Source organism: Candoia aspera, chromosome 4, assembly GCF_035149785.1.
Source record: "Candoia aspera isolate rCanAsp1 chromosome 4, rCanAsp1.hap2, whole genome shotgun sequence".
In the NCBI taxonomy this organism is placed as follows: domain Eukaryota; kingdom Metazoa; phylum Chordata; class Lepidosauria; order Squamata; family Boidae; genus Candoia; species Candoia aspera.
Window position 1 is genome coordinate 99763401 of NC_086156.1, and position 24228 is coordinate 99787628.

General features: G+C 47.6%; 1 protein-coding gene across 1 annotated transcript in view; it reads right to left on the reverse strand.

Annotated features, from left to right (window-relative positions):
• Positions 1-24228, reverse strand: part of PRKCG (protein kinase C gamma) — a 47007-nt gene that overhangs the window by 20382 nt on the left and 2397 nt on the right. Inside the window, exons 2-3 of the mRNA XM_063301206.1 lie at positions 9468-9499; positions 909-991 (exon numbers count right to left, since the gene is read on the reverse strand). Coding sequence (XP_063157276.1) covers positions 909-991; positions 9468-9499 — 115 coding nt within the window. The remainder of the gene's footprint in view (positions 1-908; positions 992-9467; positions 9500-24228) is intronic.

The following is a 24228-nucleotide window of genomic DNA, read 5'->3' on the forward strand; positions in this document are numbered from 1 at the left end:
CTGGACAGAGAGCTCTGATGTTGCTCCTGGGATCTGTTGGGGCCACTCTCCCAGCTTAGGAGTCACAGCCCCAAGTGCTCCTACCACCACTGGGACCACTTTGGCCTTCACTGTCCACATCCGCTCTAGTTCCTCCTCCACGCCCTGATACTTCTCCAGCTTCTCATACTCCTTCCTGATGTTGCTGTCACTTGGCACCGCTGCATCTATCACCACTGCTGTCTTCTGGTCCTCGTCTACTACCACAGATGTCTGGTTGATTGGCCGGTACCTGCCTGTCCATCTGGATCTAGAAGTCCCACAGGATCTTAGCTCCACGACCTTCTGCAGAATCTCCCATCTGGATTGGGAGGGTTTAGCCCATACACTGCGCAGATGTTCCTGTACACAATGCCAGCTACTTGGCTGTGCTGTTCAGTGTACCGTATGCTGTTCCTGCCTGCATCTTACACCCTGCACTATGTGTTGGACTATCTCTGAGAATATACAGTATATATTCTCCACAGCACAACATGTAGGTGTACACAGGAAGAGATGCCTGCATCTGCTCTAAGTCTCTGCCTTTGTATTCAGAATGGCTGCGTAAATTTGTATACTCCAAATTTTATGCAATTGAAAAAGCTGGCAAATTTTGTGCATCTGAAAGAGAAGCAGCAAATCTTCCCATCCTTTCTGGTTTACTCCCTAATATTTCAGGTCAAGGACAACAGAAATAGGACCATGACAGCTGCCTGAAGACATCCATTCCCTCTGTCAGCAGTATAAATAGCAAAGAAACCAGGACATTCACCTGGAGTGGGGGAGAGACCCAAAGTCCAAGTTTCAAACCCTCCCCAAAATTTTTTACTCACCAGAATCTCACTTATCTCTCTAAAGACACAGAACTCTGTAATGAAAAAGACACTTACATCTGTCTGGGGCCCTTTCCCAGCTCCTGGACACTCAAAAGTGACAAACTCATGACATCTTTTGTGTACGACAAAGCTGCATACTGAGAAAGAGGACAGAGAAGAAAAAGTTTATTGAAAAGTATAGGTTTGACATGGAGAAAACAATCGGGCAAAGGAATGAGTAGTAAAAGAAAGAAACAATGGGAAACAACATGGAAGGCCAGAAAAAAAATATTATAAGAATCTAGGGTCCAAAAACATCATTTATTAGAAGAATCCTAGGATAAGATTACGGATGTTTCTGAAAACTGACAACAGAGAAAAAGGAAGATGTGAAGTGGTTTTATCTTAGTTCATTACTATCTGCCTTGACAGGCACTGGGTCTCCAATCTCTTCAGCCATTTTGATCAAAATCTGAAAATGATAGGAATTGAAAATATTTGCAATAAAATATATGCCCTGCAAAAGGCTTCCCCCCACATTACAATCTTGTCCATGTTACATGCTCTAGAGTCCTTTTACCACCCATAAGACTTCACTGAAACAGTAAAGGGAGGGAAACTTTTAACTTTTAAAAGCAAAAGATGTGCCAGACATAAAAAAAAAAAGAACTGAGGCATAATTCATAGTACTATATTCACAAGATAGTTCTGTCTGAGGTCTGTTCACAGATATAACAATCCTGTTCTTCAGCTTCCAGACTAGCCCTGCCTGATGGTGCATCAGGTTTTGCTACATGTCAAAAATCGAGTTTTAAAAGGTATTCCAAGCATACAGGGCTGTATCTGAGATGCTATTTTGGCAGATGAAACTTCAGAAGGCCTAAAGACATTCTGAGAGTGACACCAAATTGCTCAGAAAGCATGAATTATGAGGAAACATGCAAGACGTGACATTTTCAAGCGGTGCCTGCAGTTGTTGGTCTGCAAGTCAGCAAATATTTTACACTATCGATCTTGAGTCTCCTAAATGCAAGCCACAGGAACCTGTGGCCTGGGCTTTCTGTTGACAGAAAAGCCTGGATGCTAATCTAGGAGGGCAGGTGTGGGGTGAGAGAGTGACTTTGTTCTCACCTACATCCTCCCCTCCCCCTTCTGCCTTCTGCAGCTTTAGGCCTGAGATTTGGAAGATGGGTCTCTATGGCAACGAACAGGGACAATCTATGAGTATCCAGCTCAGCGGGGGAAGAGATTGGACAAAATTGGAGGCAGGAGGAGAGAAGATTTTTGCAAAGGGTGGTTCCAGATGGAGAGTTCCTAGCTGTCTAATCAAAAGATACTTTGCAGTTACTCAAACCTCCCTCTTTAACAGATTTTGTGTGGCAATTTTTTTTTAAGGGGGGGAGAGCACAGGAAGGTTACAAACAAAAGACAATTTGCTCCGGACCCTCATAAAAGTTCCACAAATGAGGCAGAGCAGCTGCAGATTAAAAGCTTTATCTGGAAGCATCCATGGGAAAACAGCAGGAATCTTTGGCTATGGACCTCTCACTCCAACTTTAACCTCTTTGGGCTGAGGCAGTTTATTATATCATCCACTAGATCACAATCTCCCTCTATTGTTCTCCTCGCCAAGTGCTCCCCACCCAAAACAAGTGCACAAAATCAGGTACTTGATCTAGAGCAATGAGCAGGTGACCTCCCATTGCTGCGAGGTTTGGGTTTTTAAAATGAAATTGATCCTCTCTGCTCTTTCTCATATATGAAGCTGCAGGTGATACCTTAGGAGCAAGCCAGCATCAGGATCTCCTCACCAGCTGTCCCCCACCATCCCCGATCCCTATCTTAGGCTGAGCCATTTCTGTAAACATCTCTGGGTTCCCATAGGAACAGATATCCTAGCCGGAGCCCCTCTGTATGTGGGTCTCCTGCCTCCAGCTTGCGCAAGGTAAGCATGATAGGCAAGTCATGTGTGAGACAGGAATGTGGTGGTCTATGAGAGCCGGGAGGGGAGAGTTGCTCAGTGGGGCTGCAGTTGATCGTGCTGAGAGACTACCTTCCCCAGTAAGATGGGAGCATTTGGATGCTTGGTTGCTTATGGCAGAGTTGACATGCACATTTGGAATGAGACGGGACCACGGTTGATTGGCAGGTGTGATGTAATTGGCAAGTGAGGAGAGGGTGTCGCTTAGCGATCTCCCTGACAGCCCTAGTGTGGTTTCTTAGCAACCATCAGGTCTAGGAAGTGATTTCTAGAACGTCATCCAAGTTCAGGGGAGGGGGCAAGGGGAGATGGTTCACCTCCCCAATGCCTGTTGGAAGGGAGGGGAGCTGAACCTGAGTAACACAGAAAGAGGCAGAGCAGGATGACCATTAATATGAAGCTGTGCAGATATGTGATTTTGAAGGATGGAGATCTTCTAAATCCTCAGGTGTAACTATACAAGGGCTAAGTCTCAGTAAAAACGTTCACCATGACTAATGGGCAAAGAAGGAAATATCACATGGGCAAAGATGCCATGCCTGAGAAAATGTGCATGCCCACACACCACCAGAGGTATATATATATATATATATATTTGTGAGGATTTTTTTGCACCTGTTCATATGCAAGATGCTGAACATACACAAGATAGGGCTGCTTGTATATATTTCACACAAAAGTGGAGATGTTACAGATGCTGAGAGCAGGGGAGTCAACGTATCTTATGAGTCAAGTGCAACAAGAGGGAATGTTCCTTTAACATTCTCACCATTCCTAGTCAAAATATATAATAAAAGCAACTCCAGAGGATTTGTGCCTTATCTACAAAGAAACCTTAGCTGCGTGTCTCTGAGCTGCATGTAATTCCCACCCCATACCTCATTCCCCCGCCTTTCTTTTGTGAAATGCAGATGGGAAGCTATAATTTTTCATGGGAAACCGGTGGCAGGGAGATGTTTCTTAAACAACTTCACCCTGTCTGCAGTGGAAGGAAATATATAGGTTTCTATCCCAACCCCCATTACGGGATGAAAAACAGCGCAGCAGGAAAATCTCTGAAAGGAAAATAATTAGGGGACTCTCTTCCTCTGGTCCTCCGCAAGGAATTTGAAAAAATATTACACATAAATGATTATAAAAGGAAAAAAAAAACATGTTGGTGGAAACTACATTTGAGTCGCTTTCATTTGCAAGGAGTCTAAAAATCATAGGTTACCATTTTATGCTTGGGAAAGGGTGTACATAGATAAATATACTATCACAGAATCAGGGCACTGAGGTCATCTAGTCCAGCTCCCAGCTCAATTGAAGAACTTATAGTTTCAGCATCTCTGACCACTGGTCACTGAGTCTGTCCTTAAACCTTCAGTGAAGGAGATCCCATCACCTCCTAAGGCAGTGCTATCCCACAGTTCTTGCCAACTCAGTGAACAAGAAACAACATTTGCTTAATGTTTAACTGAAATTTACCACCAACAATTTCTTAGTTTTGGAAATAACTAAGATGCTAGGAACAAGATGTCTCACTGCTGGGTTCACACATTGTGCTAAACCCAGGTTTAACCACACTGTTGATCAAGCTATAATGGTTTGATTCACATATAATGCTAAGACATAAAGCATGGGTTGCAAACTACAATAGTGGCTTTTCACATTGCATTAATCCCAAACCAAATAACTACATTATAGCTTCATTCGATGTGTGAACCTAGCCGTTACTTTCTAATGTTTGGCAGGCACCTCTGTCCCTATGAGGCCTAGTCTTAGGATAGCTGTTAAAGTGAGCAGCTGTATTCCTGGATATTTCCTGCCAATCAAATTTCATTTCTCACTCCATTCTTATCCATCTACTCTAGCCCTCATAAGATCAGTCTAACTTTTCCCATTTTGAAAGATCCAGCATGTACCCAAATCTCTGAACCTAACTAATCCTTGCTGGCTGGGGAATTCTGGGAGTTGAAGTCCACACGTCTTAAAGTTGCCAAGGTTGAGAAACACTCTCTTTGTTGTTTATTCGTTTAGTCGCTTACGACTCTTCGTGACTTCATGGACCAGCCCACGCCAGAGCTTCCTGTCGGTCGTCAACACCCCCAGGTCCCCCAGGGACGAGTCCGTCACCTCTAGAATATCATCCATCCATCTTGCCCTTGGTCGGCCCCTCTTCCTTTTGCCTTCCACTCTCCCTAGCATCAGCATCTTCTCCAGGGTGTCCTGTCTTCTCATTATGTGGCCAAAGTATTTCAGTTTTGCCTTTAATATCATTCCCTCAAGTGAGCAGTCTGGCTTTATTTCCTGGAGGATGGACTGGTTGGATCTTCTTGCAGTCCAAGGCACTCTCAGAATTTTCCTCCAACACCACAGTTCAAAAGCATCGATCTTCCTTCGCTCAGCCTTCCTTATGGTCCAGCTCTCGCAGCCATATGTTACTACAGGGAACACCATTGCTTTAACTATGCGGGCCTTTGTTGTCAGTGTGATGTCTCTGCTCTTAACTATTTTATCGAGATTTGTCATTGCTCTTCTCCCAAGGATTAAGCGTCTTCTGATTTCCTGACTGCAGTCAGCATCTGCAGTAATCTTCGCACCTAGGAATACAAAGTCTTTCACTGCTTCTACATTTTCTCCCTCTATTTGCCAGTTATCAATCAAGCTGGTTGCCATAATCTTGGTTTTGTTGAGGTTTAGCTGCAAACCAGCTTTTGCACTTTCTTCTTTCACCTTCATCATAAGGCTCCTCAGTTCCTCTTCACTTTCAGCCATCAAAGTGGTATCATCTGCATATCTGAGATTGTTAATGTTTCTTCCAGAGATTTTAACTCCAGCCTTGGATTCCTCAAGGCCAGCTTGTCGCATGATGTGTTCTGCATACAAGTTGAATAGGTAGGGTGAGAGTATACAGCCCTGCCGTACTCCTTTCCCAATCTTAAACCAGTCTGTTGTTCCGTGGTCTGTTCTTACTGTTGCTACTTGGTCGTTATACAGATTCTTCAGGAGGCATACAAGATGACTTGGTATCCCGATACCACTAAGAACTTGCCACAATTTGTTATGGTCCACACAGTCAAAGGCTTTAGAATAGTCAATAAAACAGAAATAGATGTTTTTCTGCAACTCCCTGGCTTTTTCCATTATCCAGCGGATATTGGCAATTTGGTCTCTAGTTCCTCTGCCTTTTCTAAACCCAGCTTATACGTCTGGCAATTCTCGCTCCATGAACTGCTGAAGTCTACCTTGCAGGATCTTGAGCATTACCTTACTGGCATGTGAAATGAGTGCCACTGTTCGATAGTTTGAACATTCTTTAGTGTTTCCCTTTTTTGGTATGGGGATATAAGTTGATTTTTTCCAGTCTGATGGCCATTCTTGTGTTTTCCAAATTTGCTGGCATATAGCATGCATTACCTTGACAGCATCATCTTGCAAGATTTTGAACAGTTCAGCTGGGATGCCGTTGTCTCCTGCTGCCTTGTTATTAGCAATGCTTCTTAAGGCCCACTCAACCTCACTCTTCAGGATGTCTGGCTCTAGCTCACTGACCACACCATCAAAGCTATCCCCGATATTGTTATCCTTCCTATACAGGTCTTCTGTATATTCTTGCCACCTTTTCTTGATCTCTTCTTCTTCTGTTAGGTCCTTGCCATCTTTGTTTTTGATCATACCCATTTTTGCCTGGAATTTACCTCCAATGTTTCTAATTTTCTGGAAGAGGTCTCTTGTCCTTCCTATTCTATTGTCTTCTTCCACTTCCGCGCATTGCTTGTTTAAAAATAATTCCTTATCTCTTCTGGCTAACCTCTGGAATTTTGCATTTAATTGGGCATATCTCCCCCTATCACTGTTGCCTTTTGCTTTCCTTCTTTCTTGGGCTACTTCTAGTGTCTCAGCAGACAGCCATTTTGCCTTCTTGGTTTTGTCTTTCTTTCGGATGTATTTTGTTGCCGCCTCCTGAACAATGCTGCCAACTTCTGTCCAGAGTTCTTCCGGGACCCTATCTACTAAGTCCAGTCCCTTAAATCTATTCTTCACCTCCACTGCATATTCCTTAGGAATATTAGTGAGCTCATATCTAGCTGATCTGTGGGTCTTCCCTAATCTCTTTAGTCTGATCCTAAATTGTGCAAGAAGAAGTTCGTGATCTGAACTACAGTCAGCTCCAGGCCTTGTTTTTACCGACTGTACAGATGTCCGCCACCTTTGGCTGCAAAGGATGTAATCAATCTGATTTCGGTGTTGTCCATCTGGTGAAGTCCATGTATAAAGTCGTCTCTTAGGTTGTTGGAAGAGAGTGTTTGTTATGCAGAGTGAATTGTCTTGGCAAAATTCTATCAGCCTGTGTCCTGCTTCGTTTTGTTCTCCCAGGCCATACTTACCTGTAATTCGAGGTGTCATTTGACTGCCCACCTTAGCATTCCAGTCTCCTGTGATGAAAATAACATCTCTTTTAGGCGTGTTGTCCAGTAGGTGCTGCAGATCCTCATAGAACTGCTCTACTTCAGCTTCTTCAGCATTTGTGGTTGGGGCGTATATTTGGATCACTGTGATGTTAGATGGCTTGCCCTGAATTCGAATTGAGATCATTCTGTCGTTTTTTGGGTTGTATCCAAGCACTGCTTTAGCCACTTTACTATTAATTATGAAGGCTACTCCATTTCTTCTGTGGTCCTCTTGTCCGCAGTAGTAGATCTGGTGGTCATTTGATGTGAAGTGGCCCATTCCAGTCCATTTCAGTTCACTGACGCCCAGAATGTCTATCTTTAATCTTGACATCTCACCAATAACCACATCCAATTTGCCCTGGCTCATAGATCTTACATTCCAGGTTCCAATGGTGTGTTGATCCTTAGAACATCGGATTCGCCATTCACCACCAGCACCGTCGGCCGCTAGCCGTCCTTTCGGCTTTGAGCTAGCTGCGTCATCACGTCTGGGGCTAGTTGAGCTCATCCTCTGTTCCTCCCCAGTAGCATTTTGACCATCTTCCGACCTGGGGGTCTCATCTTCCGATGGTATACCGACATATCTCTGGTTGTACTGATCCATTTAGTTTTCACGGCAAGAATACTGAGGTGGGTTGCCATTACCTTCCCCAGGGATCGCATTTAGTCTGACCTCTCTGTCATGACCTTCCCGTCTTGGGTGGCCCTTCACGGTTTAGCTCATGGCATCATTGAGGTGCTCAAGCTCCAGCACCACGACAAGGTAACGATCCTTTGCTGAAGAGAAACACTCTCTAGTTCCTCTAAATTCTTCAGTAGCAAAGAGCCAGTTGCAGCTGAGAACAGGAAAACAGAAAGGCACCGAGTAGAAAACAGTGTGTTGGCCCTGCACCGAAGTTCGGCGGGAGAAAGGGTCAAACATATCTGCCAAAAGAACATAGGTGCAGGCCTTGTTCCCAGGGTAGCTAATGACACACCACGTAAGGCCAATTCACATACTGACATATTCACCCACACTGCATCTGGATGGTTACCTTCTGCAGTCTTAAAATAGAGCACGAAACGATCTGTATCACAGTTGGACAATTTGCTCAGTCACTGTCAATGGCATTGTGGGGGGGAAAGGGACTACATGAACTATATTAAAGGCAGATTGCTGGAGTGGCAGACAATTGATACATGTACAAGTCTTCCCCCACTTGGCACCCTCCGGATACACGGGACTATTACTCCTGTTATCTCCAATCGGCATGCATTGGGAGGGGTGTATTAATTGCTTGTCTTGCATAGTCTTGGTGGGATAGAAAGCCCCTGTAAACGAACAAAATGTAAACAGGAATACATATATATTCTGATAGGGAGCACAAGCAAACAGGACAAGTGAAAAAATGAAGGTAGATTTGGACTGAAATGCCAGGCACGAGGGTAGTGGAAGAGGTAGATGTGTATATAAAATAGAAGAATGGAAGAGACAGTTCACAGCCCTAAAATAGACAAAGGAATGTAGAACTGGATCAGGGGCTCTGTGTGTGTGCATAAACTGCTTGATTAAAATGGGAATTAGGGAAATTAGAGGCAGTGCAACCCAGCCCCCATCCGTCAGCTCTCCCTTGCCATCAGCATCTAGCACTCCTGAGTCCCAGCTATCCCTGAATAAGACCTTAGCTTGACATATACACCCACTGTGGCTAAGTCCAAAAACCACAGGTTAACACTGCCTCTTACCCTGCTCACGGCTGGCGGTAGTCTTTTCTTCTCAAATAAGGGAACCTATTCTAAATAGAATTCGGCCCTTTCCCCAATAACTTGCATCCGTTAAGATGCCAATATCAAACACAAGACTGTCATTTTAAAAAAATTACAATTACTGCTTGCAAACCACCTTTTAAGCAAGAGCAAGCCGCCCTTCAGAATGCTCCTGCTCTGATCCAACCAAGCTGACCCAAGAGAGCTTCTGAGCATGTGCAGAGCACATGCCCCCTCTTCATAATAGCTTGCTAAACACTCCCCGGCCCCACGCTTTCTGGGCTCAAGGGGCAAGGGGGGTGGCTGCAGCCCCCACATCGTCTCCTTTGGAGAACCGTAATTCCTTTCCCTCTTATAATCCTGCTGCACTGCTTCATGCTGCACGCATGATTGTGCTTTCACACCATGTGGCGCCCAGATCGGGAAAAGAGCACCATGCCAAGAGCATTGTCAAAAGAGAGGTCTTACCTAAGCATTGCAGTCCCTGCTTTCCAATCCCCCTGCAGGAAAGAAAAAGGGAAAGAAATGGTTAGCTTACCCTAAGCATAGGATGCCTGCTTAAAGAGCACAGAGCTAGCAAATTTCTTACATGCGGCCTTAACAAATGCATATGGATGCTGTAGAAGAGGAGGAAGATAAAGAAGAGATTTTGCTAGACTCTCAAGAAGATATTTATGCCCAGTAGTTAGAATGCCTGGAAAATATATGGCATCTTTCTCAAATCTTACATCCTCCAGAAATACTGGACATCGTCTCCCTGCATTCCCAACAATGGCCACACCTATATTACCAGGGAATTCTGGGAATTGAAGTCCAACACGTCTAAAGGGCCCAGTTGGGGGTGCTGCTAGATGGACTTCAGAAATGCAAAAATCTCTGAGAAAAAACAAGGTTTATGCATCTTTTATCAATATAAGACAATGCTCATTCATCTGAAATAAAACCTGCCTATGGTTCCATATTCTCAATACTGCAAGCAATGGAGCCAAACCAACCATTTTATTACTCTGACTGCGATTAACACTGCAGTTATGAAGGCTTAGTTAGACATCCCACTGTGTTCAGTGGGGCATGCTCAGGGCTATATAGCAACCAGGGCGGGAGGATAAAGCTATCAATGGCTTGTCATCCCAAAGGCTAAATATCTCCTCCAATATGGTTCTTAAGCCACAGGAGGTAAGGAACACAAGCAGAAACCCACTGATCTCATGCTTTGCTTGTGGGTTTTCCAGACACAAGCCACTGTGAGAACAGACTGTTAGATGCAATAGGCCTTTGGTTTGATCTAGCATAGCTTCTCCTATGTTGTTATGTACAGCAAGGGTCCCAGCATCCTGAGCTACATAAAAAGTCAGCTAGTCATATTCATCTTCTTGTCACCATCTCTGGCAACCAGAAGCCAGTTCTTTTAGCATTTTGCTAGTGAGATCAATCAATAGATAAAGAGACAGACAGATGGATAATAAGTTGGCAAAACTTATGTCAACACACAAGGAGGCATCTATCTCCATCTCCATCTCCTTCTCTTTGCACTTATCAAAATACAGTACTGACTATGGTACTTGCTTCCCCCATCTTAAGTTTCAGCAGTTGGATTTATATTTAGAAATGCACAGAAGGAATAAACAAGCCGAACAGGTTATGACAGAAGCAATTCCAACAAGGGAAGAAGACAAATAACAGGAGGCTAGAAGAATGAGGTTGCGAGCATTTAACTGCCACACACAAAGAATCTCACATGGTACCTTGTGATGCATCTTTAAACGGTATGTCCTTCAGAGGGACAGCAATCTGGACTGACAGAGGAGGTGTAAATCAACTTCAGAAATAACAAGATATTAAAAACTTCATGTTTGGAAAGAATTTAGATGGCAGGGTCTTGGATCCTTAGCAAGGCTGCAAGAACAAGGAGAACTGTGGCTGCTTGTCCTGAGCCCCCAAAGCAAGTTCTCCCAGCTACTTCTCATGAGTGTAACATGGCCCCCTTGCCTGGTACACCAGAACCTGAACATGTATGAATTCTTGCCATGTACCCTGACACTACGTTTTCCCCAAGCTTCATAAGTTTTCTAAACAGCCTCTTAGCCCTCTATAAGAAACACTGTTCCATCTATAACTGCAGTGCTTTTCCTGGTAGAGACTTGGTGCCTTCAGAAGCTGGGTGACACTGTCAACATTCAACAAGTCTTGTTCATCACCTCACCTCAAATCCAAGAAAAGATTTAACTGTTGAATGTCTGCAAACATTAAAGCAGGATTAGGGGACCTCTAACCTGCAGGTTTAACCCAGTCCATCCGCTCTGGTGAAGCACCCTCTGGCTTTCCAAATTGTCCTGCAAGGGCTGCCTTTTTATGATTGAAGGCAGTGTTTTTCAAATGTGGCAACCCTAAGAAGTGTCGACTTCAACTCCCAGAATTTCCCAGCCAGCATGAATTCTGGGAGTTGGTCCACACATTTTAAAGTTGCCAAGTTTGAAAAACACTGATTTAAGGCAGAGAAGTTATGTTATGAGGGAATGGCAGCATGAGATTCCCACCTACCAGGAGTCGCCATGGGTCTTGTCTGTAGGAGCAACCCTACAAAGCAGCTTGCCTCCTGAGAAGACTAATCCCATTTTTCATGGCCTCCTGGAAGCTAGTAAAAATCCAGCTCTTCTGCAGGGCTTTCGGGATTGAGTTATGGAGCCATTGGTGGCCTGTATTAGTTAATGTATTAATAAAATTATAAACCGTGGCTATTACTATCATAATTTATTACAATTTACCCGTTGTTTTATTATGTTTTTTGTTATTTGTAAACTGCCTAGCATCTTTCTGGACTGGGGCGGGGATAGCATAAATAAATAAGGTTGCAGATGTGGGGGACAAGATTTCAGTGATATAGAGGTAGCTGGTCCTCCTTTTAATTAAAATTGCAATCCTATATGAATTTTCCTGGAAGAAAGTTCCATTGAATTAAATGAGAATTACTTCTGGGAAGACATAAAATGGATTGCACTATGAATCAAAATAAGTACCATCTCCTTGGTTCCATATTAATCATCACTAGCAAGGATTTGAACTGTAACCATGCTATACCATGAGGTAAATCAACAGGAAGGCTGGCTGAACCTGCCCATATGCTAAAGGAGTTTGCTCATCTGTCTCTGAGTCACTGCTCTTACTGTATCATTTCTTATCCTTTCTGCTGGGAATTGCATACTACTTCCAAATCAGGTCAACATGTCTCTAAATAGTTGATCAGGGGCAGCTAGTCTATCTCCAGAAATCCCACAGATTCTGTGCAGTTACTTTAAGAAAATGGAATGGAGCAATTAAAATAAGGCTAATTTCTGCAGATTTGACAAATGTTTTGAAGAAGACAGACTTAAATCTCATTTTCCCTTAAGAAAGGAAAGATTAGTAGAAAAATGGTGGTTTGACTTCTCCATTTCTAACTGTTAGCAATCTTCCTAAAAACTCCAGGGTGTATTTTAAAGGTTTTAGGTGGCTTGGTACTTTAGGGCAGTGTTTCTCAACCTTGGCAATGTTAAGATGGGTGGACTTCAACTCCCAGAATTCATGGCTGGCTGGGGAATTCTGGGAGTTGAAGTCCACACATCTTAAAGTTGCCAAGGTTGAGAAACACTGACTTAGGGTATAAGCACATACCACATTAAAACACTCCTCCTCCTCCACCCACTTTACAATGATAAAGGATTCAGCGGCAGAGTCTACACTGGACCACCTTTCCTTCCTAAAACATCACTCACCTGATGTTTGGGACAGCATGCCCCAGAGATATGGACAGCGCCCACTCCTAGGATTCCAAAAGCGCTTATGACCTGGCTTTGGTCTCAGGCCTGGGGCTGATGCGTTTGTAGGGCCCCTGGTTTGGTTTGATTTGTTGGTGTTTGATCATTTTAGTCCAGGCTGCCACTGGGGTTGTATGTTTCAGTGTTTTTCAGCTTAAGATGTGTGGACTTCAACTCCCAGAATTTTGGGAGTTGAAGTCCGCACATCTTAAAGTTGCCAAGTTTGAAAAGCACTGAACTGTTTTATTGTGTTGTATTTCTAAGCCACCCAGAGTTTATTGAGGTGTGTGGCTATAATAAATTTAAAATTATTATTATTATTATTGGATTATAATCCATCAATTTATTCACTAAAAACATATTGTGCACACTGCACTCCACTTCACCCAGCCCTCCTGACAGTGTTTTCCCACTCAAAAATCTCTCTGACTGATGTTATGAAAGTTCTTTTCTCCCAATTGCAGCTTCCATGCACTGTGGTATACACTACTTTTATAAACAGAGAAAATCAAACCGAGGAATTTTCTAAAACTAAGCAGTAGTACATTGAGTCAATCAGTTTTCCTGATAAGACTGGATGTGAAATTGATAAACAGGCAAATCCCCAAGGGAATGATGGGATGTTTATGTACACTGCTTCCCCCAGGGGATTACTGAGTAAAAAAAGTGTTATTTATACATTTATTCTGGTATTAATGGCTTAAAAAAAATCCGGACTTCTGTAATTTGCAAACAGCAAATTTGATTTAAAAACAAACATACTGTAGCAGCAACTGGAGTCAGCTGTGCTGTTGCGACCACATCAGAAAAACCTCCTGCCTTTTGTAACATCTCCTACTCCTCCTGTGGCTGCAAGGTGTGTGCTTTTGATTCACATGTCAAGTGGAGTGAATATTGCACATTTCCGTTTCTCCCGTTAGTGGCTGCATTTTAGGTCAAACTGCCACTGCAGGGCTGAATACAAGGGAGTCAATGTGGGTCCTGTTCTTTTAATATACAGTAAAGGACAAAGAATAATTATTTACTCAAAAGATGCTTTTCTTTGTTTATGTAAGGAAGAGGCTGTTACACAGATGTAACTTAGGTTACTTAGGGAGAATACACAATTTTAAAACTTAACTAGATCTTCCTTCAAGCTTCTGTTTACATTTATCCTGTTCAATAACCTCAAGAGATACTGAAGTTTTTTTTCTCTCTAGCTTCTTTTCAGATTTTATAAATCTTTTGCCTTTTTCTAAAGATTTCCATGGAATAGCAAAACATAAGTATCTGGACTGTTATCCATATGGGAGTAGATGAAGAGCATTTTCTTACCATTCTAGATTTGTACACAGCCAGATGTTTGTCTCACTTAGATGCTTCTTATTTTTGCTTGGGTATGCATGCTTTTGAGAAGTGATGCCAAAATAAGCTGGCATGTTTGTGTGAGTGCGTGCATGCACCCGTGCGGTGTGTAATTTGCACTGCTCCTGTCTTATTCCTGCTAACTTACTTTAAAGCAAGGTGATAATGTTTCTCTCCACACCTTAAAAAATTTTTCGCCAGCTTTTATCTGAAGATAAAGCTGCTGTTAAAGCTATAAGAATAGGCTTCAGCTTGTTTTTTTCCTAGCAGCTTGTAGGAAGAAAAAGAAAGTTGGAGGGAGACGCTGTATTGAATTAGATTGATGAGCATGCAAGAATATCTGTTTATTTTGCTGCAAACCATGACAATTTCAATACACTGTAATCTGAAGGCTGTGCTTGCGTATTAAAAAACATTTCTGAAATAGATGCCCCTCCAGCTACACTTTAAAGTCAATAACTGAATCCCTCATGAATATTTCATCTTCTAGGCCACTTAAATTTGCAAGAATATGTTACAAGGCTGTGGAAAGGAAGGCAGAGATACCACCGGCCCCTCTCAGAAGCCAACCACTTCCACTGAGCTCCGTTTCATCTCCTTCTGTCACCAAGCAGCAAAGAAACCAGCAATTTTGCTGGTTTCCATTATAGCTGTTTGTGAGAAGAACACTAGTAACTTCTCCCGGTATTACAAGTAGTCATTATAAGAAACTGATACAATTAAGAAGTGGGTTTTTCCCCCTTTTCCCTCCCCATCGCCTTTTCCTTTTGTGTTACGTTTTTGGGGACTTGTAAACCTGAGGGCAGGAACTATCCTGTTTTCATTGACCTTCTTACAGCAAAAGAACAAAGCATACATGCCTTTTGTATAGAAGAGGTGGTAAATTTCCATTCAGACTTCCACCTTTTTAGGCATTTTCCTACGTGCTGTTGTTGCCAACTGAAACTGTTCGTTTTCTCTTGCCTTTATCAATCCTCTCTTTTAAAGTTCACTGCTATGCCATTTCCCTCAAAATCTATTCCACTGACTTTTCCTGGAAACATGCAAAAGACTGCAGTCTGACATTTCACATTTTCTGTGCTACAGACTACAGCAGTGTTTCTCAACCTTGGTAACTGGAAGAGGTGTGGACTTCAACTCCCAGAATTCCCCAGCCAGCCTTGCTGGGTAGGGAATTCTGGGAGTTGAAGTCCACACCTCTTCCAGTTGCCAAGGTTGAGAAACACTGGACTATAGTATTGAGTCAGCCATTCTTCCTTCTCTGTCTTAAGTTTTTAGCGCCCTCCCCTTTTCATTATATTTACCTGAGTTTCAAACTATAAAAGGTTTGTACGTGTACTATAGATCCCTTCAAGCGCCAAATCTGGGTTATAGGAGGGTGATGTCATGCGCTGCCTACCTCTGAATAACGTTCAGACACTGGGTTGCAAAGCAGGCTCTGGTTTATTTCAGGATAGGTACAACGTTGTTAGAAAAAAGCTGAGAGTGACAGGAGCGCGCCGGTGCGGGGTTTAAATACCCCGCGCCGGTCAGCGCCCCCTCGCTCTCGATCACGTCACCCCCCTTTGTCCCATGTGTTGCCCTGCCATTGGTTGAGGGTTTCCAGGATCGCCCATCCTCCGGTTTTCAATCTTCTGCTGATTGCTTTCAGCTGGGCGATCCCCGTTGCAATTGCCGCTGATGGCTTGGGTGGCTCCGTGATCCGTTTATCTATTGTCTATTAGCCGTTAGTCGTTGTGGGTTGATGGCTACTTAACTTGTCCCCCTTCACCTATTTCCTTGTCATTGTCATGAGTGCCATTGCGCTGATGACTTTAGCTCAACGGCACTCATGACATACTGCCCCCTTTCCGAATAGTGTTCTCCCCCGGGTTTCTGGGTTTTCCCCTTAGAGCTGTCAAAACGCCACATTTTTTTTTTTTTTTTTTTTTTTTTTTTTTTCAAAAGTTCCCGCCGGAGTAGTTGTCGCCCCTCCCTTTGCTCTTCCCTCTACCACGTGCCTTCCCAGGGTGTGTCCATGGTGCGCATGCTCGGGTTCTGACCTGGCGTGCGCATGCTCCAACCACACCCTGTTTGTTTGGTTCAGTTCGGCGAGGCGAGAGGCGTGGCTGGTCGGGTGCTGCTCAGCTCCAGGTAGGGCCCTTTTTTGCTTATTTGGAGTGCGTCGCCTTTGTTGTGTCTCCTGGGCGTTGCCCCCAGGTTGCCCTGTTGACTTGCTTGCCACTCCCCCGCGGCCAGGGGGCGGGGGGAGGGTGCTGGCGATCGTTTGTCACCACCCCGTGGGCCCGGGGCGGGGGGAGTGAGTCCCGGGGGGGGGAAGGTCCACCCAAGTCGCGGGCTTGGGGGGGGCCCTTTCCCTTGGGGCACGGGAGGCGGGGGGAGGCCTGCGGGGGGGGGGGTTGGTTTTGCTGACCTTGATTGCGGTTTGTCGGGGTATGCCCGGTGAAATGCTCTGGTCAGGTCAGGCGCGTTAACGTTGTGCGCCGCCACCCATTCCGGGTGGGGGAAATGTTTCCACCTGACCAGATAGTGTAGAGTTCCTCGTTGCTTACGGGAGTCGAGGATGTCCCTGATCTCGAAGTGGTGTTGCCCGTCGATCATTAGCGGTGCGGGCTGTGGCATGCTTGGGTGCCATCGGGAGGAGGTCGCCGGTTTTAGGAGGCTGGTATGGAACACCGGGTGGAGTCTCCGGAGGTTGTGTGGCAGGTCCAGGCGTATTGCTACCGGGTTCACTATTTGCGTGACTCGGAACGGCCCGATGTACTTAGGCCCCAGTTTTTTCGAGGGTTGGGTTGACTTTAGGAACTTGGTGGAGAGATAGGCCATATCCCCCGCCTGGAACGTCGGTTGTTGTCGCCGGTGCTTGTCGGCCTGCTCTTTGTAAGCAGCCTGTGCCTCCTTCAGCGCCGCCGTGATTACTGGCCATGCTTCCGCGATCTTCCGTCCCCAGTCGCTGGCGTCCACCTGGGGTTCCGGGGGTTGAGGTAGCTCCGGTATGGGGACGAAGTCGCGCCCCGAGACTACTTCGAACGGGGTTTTTCCCGTGCTCGTGTGGACGGCGTTGTTGTATGCGACTTCGGCGAACGGGAGCAGTTCAGCCCAGTCGTCCTGGTGGTAGTTCGTATAGGATCGTATAAATTGCTCTAAGGTGGCATTAAGAACCTCAGTGGCTCCGTCCGTCTGCGGATGCCAAGCCGTAGACAGGGCCTGTTGGGTCCCCGTCAGCTTCAAGAAGGCCCGCCAGAATTTGGAGGTGAACTGTGTGCCCCTGTCGGTCACCACACGTGCGGGACATCCGTGTAGCCTGTACACGTGGATGAGGAAGAGTTTGGCTAGTTGTTGTGAGGATGGGACTGACGTGCAGGGGATGAAGTGGGCCTGCTTTGAGAAGTAGTCCTTCACCACCCAAATGGCCGTTTTCTTCTGGCTGGGTGGGAGGTCCACTATAAAATCCATAGAGATTTCCTCCCATGGGCGGGAGGGTTCTGCCACCCGTTGCAATAGCCCCGCGGGTTTGCCTGGTGCCCGTTTGGCCCTAGCGCACGTTGGGCAGGACGCCACGTAGGTTTTTACGTCTCGCCTGAGCGCGGGCCACCAGAATTGCCGCCGTGTTAGGTGTAGGGTCTTGAGGAACCCAAAGTGTCCCGCTTGCTTGGCGTCGTGTGACCTATGCAAGATCGCCTGGCGTTGCGAGTCCGGGACGTAGATTCTGCCTTCCCCCCATGCTAGGTCTTGCGCCATCGTTACCTTGTCGGGGTTTGCCAGGAACCAGGGGTCGGTTTTGAGGGCGGCGGCGAGGTCCGTGCGCATTCCCCCTGGTAGTTGCGGTTGCCTTCTTTCCGTCGCCGGTTGTCCCGCCGTCGGCTGCGCCGTAGCGTCGAGCTGCCTCCGTGCGCCGCTTCGGGTGGTCACGGCCATCCCCAGTTGCGAGGCGGATAGGACCGTCCCAATGGTGTCTGGGGCGGGCTCTTCGTCTTGGGGCAGCCGGGAGAGGGCGTCGGCCAGGAAGTTCTTCTTGCCCGGCATGAACTTCAACTGGAAATCAAAGCGGCTGAAGAATTGTGCCCATCGGACCTGTTTTGGGCTAAGGCGTCTAGGCGTTCGTAGGGCCTCGAGGTTCCGGTGGTCCGTCCAGACCTCGAATGGTTGGGTGGCTCCCTCGAGTAGGTGACGCCATGTTTCTAGTGCCGATTTCACCGCAAAGGCTTCTTTCTCCCAGACGTGCCATCGCCTCTCTGTCTCGGAGAACTTCCTTGACAGGTAGGCGCATGGTTTCAGGAGCCCCGTGGAGTCTTTTTGTAGCAGGATGGCTCCCAGGGAGAAGTCTGAGGCGTCGGCTTGGACCACGAACGGCCGTTCTGGGTCCGGGTGCGCGAGGATTGGCTCCGTCGTGAACAGCGCTTTCAGCTTGTCGAATGCGGTCTGGCACGCGGGAGTCCAATTCAGCACTGTGCCTGGGTTCTTGGCGCGTCTGGTGTCCCCCACCCCTTTGGTTTTGAGGAGGTCCGTTAAGGGGAGGGCTATCTCAGCGAACCCCCGGGCGAAGGACCTGTAGAAATTCGCGAATCCCAGGAAGCTCTGTAGTTGTCGTCTGTTGCGGGGCCGCTCCCAGTTTAGTACCGCTTCGACTTTTGCGGGGTCCATTTCGATGCCGTCCCCGGAGATTCGATACCCCAAATAGTCTAGGCGCTCTTTGTGAAACTCGCACTTTGTGGGCTTTGCATAGAGCTGCGCCCTTCTGAGCTTGTCGAGGACTTGCCTGACTAAGGTTACGTGTTCCTCGTATGTTTTTGTGTAAATAAGGACGTCGTCGATGTAGACCAGGACCCCTTTAAACAGATGTTCATGCAGTACCTCATTGATGAGCTGCATGAACACCCCAGGGGCCCCCGCGAGTCCGAAGGGCAGTACCTTGTACTGGAAAGCGCCTAGGGGGCAGTTGAACGCCGTCTTCCATTCGTCCCCCTCCCTGATTCGGATGCGATAGTACGCCTCGCGCAGGTCCAATTTGGAAAAGACTTTGCCCGTGGACAGGTGGGCGAGCATGTCCTTCACCAGGGGTAAGGGGTATTTGTTGGACAGGGAAGCCGCGTTTAGGCCCCGGTAGTCGGTACAGAGCCGTAGGGTCCCGTCTTTCTTCTCCCGGAATAAGACGGGGGCTCCGACCGGTGAGCATGCTGGCTCTATAAATCCCCTGTCTAGGTTTTTATCGATGAACTCCCGGAGGGTTGCCATCTCCTTCGGGGTCATCGAATAGATCTTTGGTCTAGGTAGGGGGACGTCGGGCAGTAGGTCGATTCGGCAATCCGTCTTGCGGTGGGGGGGTAGTTGGTCTGCCTCTGCTTCTCCGAAGACCTCGGAGAAGTCGGCGTATTGTTCCGGTAGGTCTGCAGTGGTAGCGGCGTTGTCTTGTGTGGTCGCCTCCGCTCGTCCTACCGTGGGGTTGCTTTTGCCAGCTGGTACTGGTGCTCGATACTCGCCGTCGCCGAATGTGAAGGTGCGGGTCGCCCAGTTGATCCGCGGGTTGTTTTTCGCGAGCCATGGCATCCCCAGGACTGCAATGGGCCGTCCGATGGGCGTGACTACGAACGACGTGCGCTCGGTGTGAGTGCCCATTTGCAGGGTGACCGGCTCGGTTTGTAGCGTGGCTGGTTTCCCCCCCGCTGTGGAGCCGTCCAGCTGGTGGAATGCTAGCGGCGTGGGGAGGGGGAAGCAGCGGAGTTCGAGTTTGGCGACTAGGTCGGGGTGGATAAGGTTTTTTGAGCACCCCGAGTCCACTAGTGCCGCGGCCGTGGTGGCTCCGTTGCCGGCAGAGAGTTGAATTGCTGCCAATATTACGGAGCTTTTGTCGTTTCGTTGAGGTGGTTCGCGTTGCTGTCCCGCCGCCTGCCTCGCCACGCGTTTCAGGGCAGGCGGGGAGCATTTCCCGCCGGCTGGTCGGGGTCGGTATTGTCCCCTTCTCCCCAGTAAGCGTCCCAGCCATCTTCCGGTGTCGCTGTGGCCACGGTCATTCGGCGGTGAGGGGGCGGCCCCGGGTTGGGTGGTTTGGGGCTAATTTTCGGGGCGGGCTTGGGCGCGCTGGTCGGCAGTCGGTTGGCGAAGCAGTCCGCCGTCTTGTGCCCTAATTTGCCGCACCTCCCGCAGGGCTCCCGGTTGAACTTCATTTTTGGGTATATGGGGCCGGCCATCCCCCCGTGTGGTGCGGGTACCTTTTTCCCGACGTAGTTTGTGTCTTCCGTGGTTGTCATAAGGAAGGTGCGGTGCGCGTGTTCGGCTTTCCCCGCGAGGTGGATCCACCCGTGTAACGTTTCTGGGTCGTCGCGGTAGAGGGCCCATTGGAGAACGTCGCGGTTGAGCCCCTTTTTGAAGATTTCTAGCAGGGTGGTCTCAGACCAGTCGCAGACCTTTCCCGCGAGGGCTTTGAACTCCAGGGCGTAGTCAGGGACCGTGCGTGTGCCCTGTTTAAGTCTCTGGAGTGCGCTTTTCGCCCGTACTTTAGCTAGGGGGTCTTCGAAATAGTTTTTCATCTCGTTGATGAAAGCAGGGAAGGTGGCGAGGGCGGGGGAGCTGGACTCGTACAGTTGGACGTACCAGTCCGCCGCCCTGTCTTGGAGTTTGATCGCCACGGCGGCGATCTTGTCGGCCTCGGAGTCATAGGAGTGTCCGTGCCTCCCCATGAACTCCCTAGCGTTGGTCACAAAAAACGAGAGTTTTGTGGGGGTCCCATCGAAGAAGATGGGGAAGTCCTTTGGGGCCCGGGCGTTTTGTGCGGCCCCGCCTCTCGCTTCTCGGGGTGTGGTGTCGGCCGCCTGTGCCGTCTGCTGGCCCTCCGCTGGCCCGTGTGGGTTCGATGCTTCGCTCGGGGTGTGGGCTTGTGCGGGGACGTCGTTGGGTGGCGCGGGGGGCATAAGCGCCTGGAGCATGGTCCGGAGTTCCGTCAGCTGAGCCCGCATGGCCGCGAGTTCAGCTCGTGCCTCCTCGTCCACAGCCCGCGCCGCCGCTGGGGCCGGTTCCGTTGGCGCGTCCTCGGGGGTGGGTTGCCGGCGGGGTTCATCGTCCCTCTGCCGCGGGTCCGCTTCCTCCGCCGTCTGATGGGTGTCTCCGTCGTCCTCCTCCGTGTCGAGCGCCGTGGGGCTGTCGCTCCACGCCCGTTGCTGGGGTGCGATGTGGGGCGCGGGGTCCTCCGCTGGTTTCGGAAGTCGTGCTGCTCCCTCCCGCGGTCGGGTTGCCTCCGTCGCCATCTCCCCTTGGGGTTGGAGCTGAGGCTCGGGTCGGGTTGGGTGGGCGTCCATGGCTCCGGGAGTCCGCGGTGCCTCTGGCCTCGGTCGGTCCTCCTCTGCCTCTTGCCGCGCGGCTCGCCCTCCTTGCCCGCGCCGTTCCGGCCTCATCTTGCTGGTCTTCTCGCCGTCTACTCCTCCCGCGGCTCGTTGTCGTCCGGTGGGGCTCGGCGAGGCTGAGTTTATGACTCTCAGCTTTATGTCATGCGCTGCCTACCTCTGAATAACGTTCAGACACTGGGTTGCAAAGCAGGCTCTGGTTTATTTCAGGATAGGTACAACGTTGTTAGAAAAAAGCTGAGAGTGACAGGAGCGCGCCGGTGCGGGGTTTAAATACCCCGCGCCGGTCAGCGCCCCCTCGCTCTCGATCACGTCACCCCCCTTTGTCCCATGTGTTGCCCTGCCATTGGTTGAGGGTTTCCAGGATCGCCCATCCTCCGGTTTTCAATCTTCTGCTGATTGCTTTCAGCTGGGCGATCCCCGTTGCAATTGCCGCTGATGGCTTGGGTGGCTCCGTGATCCGTTTATCTATTGTCTATTAGCCGTTAGTCGTTGTGGGTTGATGGCTACTTAACTTGTCCCCCTTCACCTATTTCCTTGTCATTGTCATGAGTGCCATTGCGCTGATGACTTTAGCTCAACGGCACTCATGACAGGTGAGAACTGGTGTCTAAGTGGCAAATCCCAGTCATTACTCCCTCAACTGAAATGGAAAGGTGGCATGTCAGCAGAGTCGATTGTTACAAAGACTTGCTTCTATGCTGTCTATGACGTGAGTCATGAACTAAGATGAGAGGTTCAACATAGGCCTGACACTAACTCCCAAAGCTCCAGGGGTGCTCCAGGTGATACTGCTTCCTGCCATGAAGCTGTCTTTTTTTTTAGTTTTATCCTGCCTTTATTATTTTTATAAATAACCCAAGGCGGCGAACATACCTAATACTCCTTCCTCCTCCTATTTTCCCCACAACACCAACCCTGTGAGGTGGGTTGGGCCGAGAGAGTGTGACTGGCCCAAAGCCTCCCAGCTGGCTTTCGTGCCTAAGCTGGGACCAGAACTCCCAGTCTCCTGGTTTCTAGCCTGGTGCCTTCACCACTAGACCAAACTGGCTTTTTGTCAAACTTCAGACCAAGCCTTTGCTTCTTCCACCAATCTTTTCCTCATCATATTGAGCCAAACTCTCTACTATTGCTTTAGTGTCACTTGTTGGGCTGGGGCACCAGTTACTTAAAGAATCCCATCATAAGAACATGTTCTGCATTGAGCCCTATAAAAATGTCCTTCAGATAGAAGGCAGGACCACACAAGGGCATAAAGGAACAGAGAAGATATGCAGCATGAGGATAGGATGCAAGAGATCCATGATAGGATCTGAGTTTGGAAGGGTGAGTAAACGGTGGCAGTTGATAGGCAAAAGGAGAGATTTGGATCTGGGCTGGGGCATGAAAACAGATGTAATCTATGTACACAGCTGCTTTTGGCCTTGCAAGATAAAATGACTAAGTACTCATATGATGAGCTGTTGAGTTTGCTCTCTGGGTCAAGCAGCAATGTGGGTAGTAGTTTTAATGGGGGAAGGGGAAGGGAAAGATTGCATTCCAGCCCTAAAAATGATTTCAGTCAATAGAGCAGTGTTTCTCAACCGTGGCAACTTTAAGAGGTGTGGACTTCAACTCCCAGAATTCCCCAGCTAGCCATGCTGGCTGGGGAATTCTTGGAGTTGAAGTCCATACCTGTTGAAGTTGTCAAGGTTGACATTGCAATAGAGGATTGGCAATACAGGCCTCTGATTTTTGTGTCCACCATATGGGAAATGCTGCTGGAGAAGTTGTTTGGAAAAAACCTCTACAATGAAAAGATTTAAACTGCATGTTTGTGTGTGTGTGTGTGTGTGTGTGTGTACTGTACACACTTCTCTCTCTCCCCTCTCTCCCTCACACATACACCCTCTCCGCTGACATTCTTAGCCTCCAATACTGCTTTCATTTAAATAAAAAAGTGACTACAGGCATCTGTGAAATGAGAGGGAGTCATCAGCATGCCTGGCTGAACCTCAATGTTTGCAGAGTCAAACATTTTTAAGAAAATTCAGCCCATCCCTCAAAAAACACACAATCCAGTCAGAACTGAACATGTTCAGTAAGGGTAAAATGCCCTGTTTTACATAGCATGCTCTTACTGTGGTTTGTTCTATCTTAGTTTATGATGATGATGATAATCTACAATTAGATTCACAGTCTAAGACTGTTTAAACTTAATAATTCAAAGACCTTATTATTATTATTATTTAAATTTATTGGCCGTCCAACTCTAGTGGACATGTAGGGTGAAACTGTAGTTATTCAATAAACAATAGTTATACGGATCATGACCTTTGCAAACAGCGGCTAACATTGCCCCGAATCCCTTTGGCCTGTTCTAAGGTTTTGTTTCAATTGGGGATGGGTACTAAATGCTCATTCTAGAGCTCTGAGTGGAAGGAACAGCAGGAGGCAGGATCAAGCAAAGGATGTGGAGATGGTTCAGGCTTTCAGAGGCACCCAGCAAAACAACCTCTATCATTTAAGAGTTTAAGAGATCTTTGGATGACTGAAGTTAGTAGAACTAGACAAGCGATGGTCATGGCAAGGATGCACCCTGCTTTGAAAGGAGAGTGATGAGAGAGGGGATGAGGAGGTTTAACAATCAGATAATCATCTATGTTATTGAAGTGAAAATCACACTCCTGTGCTCCTTGCCTGTGGGTACCAGTCCAGCCTTTCTGATTTATTTATTCTGCCATCCTTATCCACAGAAGCTTGGCACCCATCCAT